Genomic DNA, 6,000 nt, shown 5'->3' with positions numbered 1-6,000 from the left:
CCCCGCTGCTCGGAACCGGCTGGCCTTGCAAAGCCGCTTAGCCACCCCACTAATGAATCCTTTCAAACACGTTGCAGGCACAATAATTAAACCCTTTATTTTCCCCCTTCACTACAGAAATTCCTCCGATTACAAGTTTACACTGACGGCAAGCCACCCAACTCCATCACACACCGACTGGAGGTAAAGGAAGGGTGGAAATGTGCTTCTGGGCGAAGCTTCCAGTATTGGGGGTTCCGTTGTTCCTTCTTCTCAGCCTTGTTCCCGCTGCTGAGACAGAAAGACCCTCCACCCAGGACAGCAGCGGCACCTGGAGCCCAAGCCACCTGACGGAAGTACTGCAAGCTCTGTCTGCTGGTGGCCCCCCACACCTGAACCATTCGGGAAGCCTCGTCAAAACATTGCTGGAGAAAACTGGCTGCCCACGGAGGACAAGCGGAATGCCAGGAGACTGCAGTCTGGTTAGTGCAGTAGGATACGGGGTCAGGGACCAGGGCGCGTTCAAAGAAGAGCGGTGGCTTCTCTGGCCCTTTGCTTTGGTAAAGCAAAATCGAACCCCTGCCCCGGGTGGGCGCTGTGTTGCGGTCCAATAATGCCCACAGCTAGGATCCTGCGAGTCACTCAGCGCTGTACCTATAGCAATTCAAAACAGGGAGAATTTTCGTTTATTAAAAGGGTAATGTTTCTGGGAGCCTTTCTGCAGCCCTTTGGCATGTTGAGAAGTATTTAGTTGCAAGTGTGACCTTTTAGTTCTCTCTTCTTTCTGATTTACTGATCCTGTGTGTGCACGCGCGCGTGTGTGTGGGGGGGGGTTGCAGAGAATTTGTGCATCACTGGTTAGATGCTATTTGTTTGGGGAGCAGAGTGACGGTGCTAGGATATTTGTCTACCGTTGAATTTTTTTAGTACTTTACCCTGGATGTTGATTGGTTTCTAGTATGTTGCATGATGGGTCGTTCGTGAATTGGATAATCATCCTCTTAAAAATGACACATCGGAGGGGCGCCTGTGGGGCATGGTGGACTAAGCCTACCGTTTCTTGGTTTCAGCTCAGGAAGTGATCTCAGAGTCACGGGATCGAGCCCCGCATCAGGTTCTGCCAGGAGTGCAGTGTTTGCTTGAGATTCTCTCTCCCTCACCCTCTGCCCTTTCTGCTGGTGTGTGCGCACCCCCCCCCCCGAAATAAATACATATTTTTTAAAAAGGACACATCTGATCTGGGGAAGAGAAGTGCTGTAGATGGAGCTAAAATGAGGCCTGTGCCTGGTGGGGCTGGAGTCCCAGCCTTACCCGGTCTGCCCCAGCGGGTCTCAAACCCTGTCCATACCTCAGCATTGCCTGACCCCTGTCCCCCAATATCACGTTGGGGCTTCTTTCTCCTTCCATAGAAGAGATTTAACTTGCCTGGGATGGAATTTACAAAAAAAAAAAAAAAAATCTTCTGCAGGCCACTTTAATGTAAAATCCACATTAATGTAAAGTCAGCCCTTAATGTAAAATCAGAATGTCTCTGTCTGGGTGGAGGGGTCCACAGGGACAATACCAGAGGCAGGAGCCCATATTTTCAGACGATAGCAAATAAGAACAAACAGAAACACTATTCACCACCCCTTTCCTGATTGACGAGATTTTTTTCAGAATGAAAGTACAAATAAATGATGATATAAATAAATAAGAAAAGAAGCAAATAACTGCCACCAGCAAAAAAAAAAAAAAAAAGAAGAAGAAGAAGAAAATTGGCAGACTTTCTCAATCACGCTTAGTTCTAGGGGAAACATTTCCTGGCCAAGTGTTTTGTTTTTTGTTTTTTTTTTTTCTTGTGACAGAAGAGTCCTACTAATAGAATTTTTTCTCTGCTCTGTGCAAACAACAAATAATTCAATAATTAATGAGATTCCCAAAGCTCCCAGAGAAAACATGTTACAATAGGCAACACATCTGTAATGACATTAATTTATATATATAGCAACATAAGACTTCCCCATGGAAATAACTAGGAGTCATATCTTATTAATGTCCTCTGAGAATTTGCTTCAGGGAAATGTTCTCCTCTAATGACATAGGGCCTTATTAAGGCTGGTTGAATATTGGTCTAGCTAAGGCGAATATAAACATGCAAAATTGTTCTCTGTTGTTTTGGGGGGGGGGAGTGGCGGTTGTTTTTCACTTTTTGTTTTCTGTGACATTGTCAAGTGTTTGGCCGATTTAGCTTCTGTTTGAGCTATTTCTTTGCCTAGGAAGTAAAATACTTGTCTTTAATAGCCCTCTTGCTGCTGGGATTTCTCTGTGGCAAAGACTGAGGTTAAAAAAAAAAAAAAAGGCAAATTTCCACTTTCCATGACCAAAGGGCTACACTTCACCTGAGTCCCCCGTAAGTGAGGATCCCACGCAATCTCTCCTTGTCATTCATAAAAAACTAGGGAGAAACAGTGTCCTATTGGTTTGACAAGCAACCGCATTCTGGCACAAACCACAGCACGTCAGCCTTATGTCTTTTTAGGGACTTTGTCTATTTAGAGGCAGGGTTTGTATTAGAAATTCAATGGTAAAAAGAGGGCAAGGGGGTAAGTTCTTATCCCTAAATGTCTGGGAAAAAAGAGGGAAGTGGGTGTCTTAAATTTGTGGAGAGAAAAAAACGTTCCCAATTTTATTTTAGGCTTAGGTAAAAACTGAATGAGTGTGTGTGTGTGTGTGTGTGTGTGAATCAATCTGAAGTATCTGAAAGCACTGTGCATTTAAAAATATATCCATTGAAGCTTTAGCCTTTGAAAATAGTCTTGCCTGATCATGGCCTTTTTTTTCTTTTTTTAATGAGAAGGGTTAGAATGGAGTTTTAATGAATTTAATGAGGGATTAAGTAACTCTAAGAGAATAAATTCCACTTCAGTTATGGTGAGAAGCATGCCCCTACGTGGGCTCCAGACATGACGAAGGGATAAGAATCTGGTGTCTGGGGTCAGCCAGCACTGGGCCCAAATCCTTGTTCTGGAAACTTCTAGTTGTTCAGACATGTTGAACCTCAGCCCCCTCATCCATAAGACCCCAGTGCTGGTTCCGTCCTCAGGGAGCTGTGTGTGAGGACCCCAAGGCTGTGTGTGAACAAGCTGGGGCACGACAGCTCAAGCTCTCTCTGTCCCCTCACGTTTCCTGGACACCGTGGACACGTCCAACCCCCTTTCCCAGGGACTCTGGAGCAGTGATGGTGAAGTACTTGCAGTGCTGCTGAGAAATGAAGTCTTCCTCAGCATCCCCCTGCTGCGCCATCCGCAGCCCCCTCCCCCCGCCACTGTCCCAGGGGCTTGGGGTTTTTATCCAAGATCTCTGGAAGATTCTCAGACACACTCAAGGCAGAGAACCACTGCTTTAAGGTCCTGTATTTAATTCAACCCCCTCTCCCATTTGTCATTTCTGTCACAGGATAAACGGCTCACACTTTATCTTAACTTGCTGATCTAACGGGTTCTTCTTACCTCAGGAAGACTTATCTCTGTCAGTCAGAAATGCCACAGAATCTGGTATAGACCCACCAAAAGCCAGTGCCTGCCATTAGCCAACATCCTTCCAACTCCTGGTTTGGCAGGAAAAGGAAGAAATATAATTTCCCTCTCATAGTCCTTATAAGACCCCCCCACACACACACAAAAGAGACCTTATAAAAATCTCAGAACTTGAAAGAGGCCAGTGGATTTATCCATAATCAGAATCAAATTTAAACATCTTTGAATCTAAAATCTTTCAAGTTTATCTACAAGTGTGACAACTGCCCTCTTCACACAGAAGGAAGCTTTCCTATTGCTTTTTGTCATGGAGGCTTTCCTAGCATTAGCAGTGAACAAAACGGAATGAAACAGCTGGGGAAGGCGATCTGATTGGCTATAGGAATCCAGAATCTGTGCCCCCCCCATACCCCCCAAACCTTATTGCCTCCACCTGACAAGATTAAAGGGAAAATCGATGGATTATTCCTGAATGAGTCCATTCTTCTTTAACAAAGAATCACTTCAGCAGTGTTAGCGCCTTGGACTGATCTTGATGCTGTGGGGTGGAAGTATTTGCAAAATTTTACTAGACATCCTCTCCCAAACACAACACAGCCACAGCTAAAAGCTCCAACAACTGAAATCTCGTGATGATGAATTGGAAAGTCCAGCCCCCCACCCACCCCCATAGAACTTTCTGTCCTGTCCATGTCTGTTAGCTCTTCTGATGTTCCCGACAGCGGTCTTTCCGCAAGCCACTGCCTTCCATACAAAAGTAACTTCTTTAGAGTCAAATATCATTAAAAGGCAGAAAGTTTTCAGACCATGGTCATTTGATTGCCAACTGAGCTTCATTCAAGCAGACCTCAGAAAATTAAAGCAAGGTTTAGGTAACTTCTGTTCATTTGAGACGAAGGAGGGCTCTCGTCATACAGAGTGTGATGCTCCGCAACTGTTTAAACATTTTCAGTCAGAAATCAATTCACCTTCCACGTTCTATGCTTGTCACCATTCTTACCCTATTCTTTGCTGCCCGGGGCCACATCCCTCCATTCCAATCCAAGAGAGGTACATGGAGGAGGAACCACAAACGGAGAGGGGTCTCAGTCACCTCAGATGGGCCACGTCCTCTGCCGTGTGCTGTCAACCAAACCCTGGCCACACGTGCCCGGTCTGGTGGCCTCATGGAAGTCCCATTTCTTGTGTCACTGGCACTTTTTCCGACCTGCCCAGCCTCGTCAAACAGCCCGAACAGCACTTGACAGTCTGTCAGCAGGAACTCATTCAACCTTCTCGTTGTACTACGTTCTCATTGATTTATATTCGAGCCTTCCCCTCCCTTGGTCTCACTTAACCAACTGAGCCATTCAGGCATCCCACCCATTAGATTTAGGTACTGAGGATGCGTGAATACCTAAGGGGCTTAGCACTGTCCTGGGCACATGGCTTCCAACAAGGGATAGCTGGTATTACCAATAGTTTGGTTTCAGGAGGTTATATGTTACAAAGACTGGCTTGGTTACACTTTTGTTTCAACTGATTCACCTCCTTGAGTCTCCCCGTCTGCCCTGCCAACAGCGACCAAGCCATGAACTTTTCTTGTGGGCTAATCACAAAACAGGAAAGGGGGCTAGGTTGGTTTCAGTGGCAGAGCTGAACAGTCACATAGAGTTAGTCTTGTTGGGAAGCCCGTTTGCTGAGTTCTTATCCCAGAGCAGCCGAGTCGGGGAGAGAACAGAATCTGTATGGCCTATGAAGAATGTGAAGCATGCTTTGCTTTAGAGACAGATGACGTGTTTCTTCCTGACTCGGATGGTACGTCCCAGACGTCACCCAGTGGGACACACAGCACACATGGAATTAGGATACCTGCAGCTTCCATCTCAGAGAATAGATTAAAAGATATTATAGTAAATTGTCCCACAGTGGGAAAAAATCCCTCTGGGGCTCAGGATGGGTGTCCCTCCATACCTTCCCTCTGAGGCTGATGCTGTGCAGTGGGCTGATCTGGGATCCTAGGCGAATTCTTAGGAGCGCCCCACTGTCTTTGAAGGAAGAAAGCTTCCCTTCTACAGCCTGTGTGTATCTTTTTCCTATTGTCCCATCACATTCCCCAAAACGCCTTCTGCCATGTAAACTCCCTAGATGAGCCAAGCCAGGCGTCTGGCTGTGGGTGTGAAACAAAGAAAGCATCGTGGAAGTATTGTTAGCAATTCTCTCTTAGGTAGGGTAAAGGTGAGGCAGATGGCGTCCATTCATTCCATTTCACACCTCGTAAGTGCCAGGCATTGTGCTCGATGCTGAGGATACAACTGTGCACAGACGAAACCTGCCCCTCATGGACCACTTGGTCTCAAGGGAATAGAGAAAATAAACATGGAGAGAAAGCCATTTTAGAACACTAGTGCCACGAAGAAAATAAATCTGTTCTATGCTGGAGCTGCCACTGTGCCCGCGTGACGTTGGGTACTTGATAACGTGGCTCGTCTGAATTGAGACATGCTGGGAAGTGTGAAGTACA

The 6,000-nt window shown here is 46.1% G+C and overlaps 1 protein-coding gene across 3 annotated transcripts in view; it reads left to right on the top strand.

The window, feature by feature from the left end:
- Positions 1-200: 200 nt before the first annotated feature.
- SLC39A12 (solute carrier family 39 member 12) overlaps positions 201-6,000 on the top strand; it is a 73,476-nt gene continuing 67,676 nt past the window's right edge. For all 3 annotated transcript variants that reach the window (XM_008692054.2, XM_008692053.2, XM_008692052.2), the window contains exon 1: positions 201-461. In XM_008692054.2, the coding sequence (XP_008690276.1) occupies positions 201-461 (261 nt within the window). The remainder of the gene's footprint in view (positions 462-6,000) is intronic.

Source organism: Ursus maritimus, unplaced genomic scaffold, assembly GCF_017311325.1.
Source record: "Ursus maritimus isolate PB19 unplaced genomic scaffold, ASM1731132v1 scaffold_31, whole genome shotgun sequence".
Lineage (NCBI taxonomy): Eukaryota > Metazoa > Chordata > Mammalia > Carnivora > Ursidae > Ursus > Ursus maritimus.
Note: the sequence above shows the minus strand (reverse complement) of the source record. Positions and strands in the feature narration are given on the sequence as shown.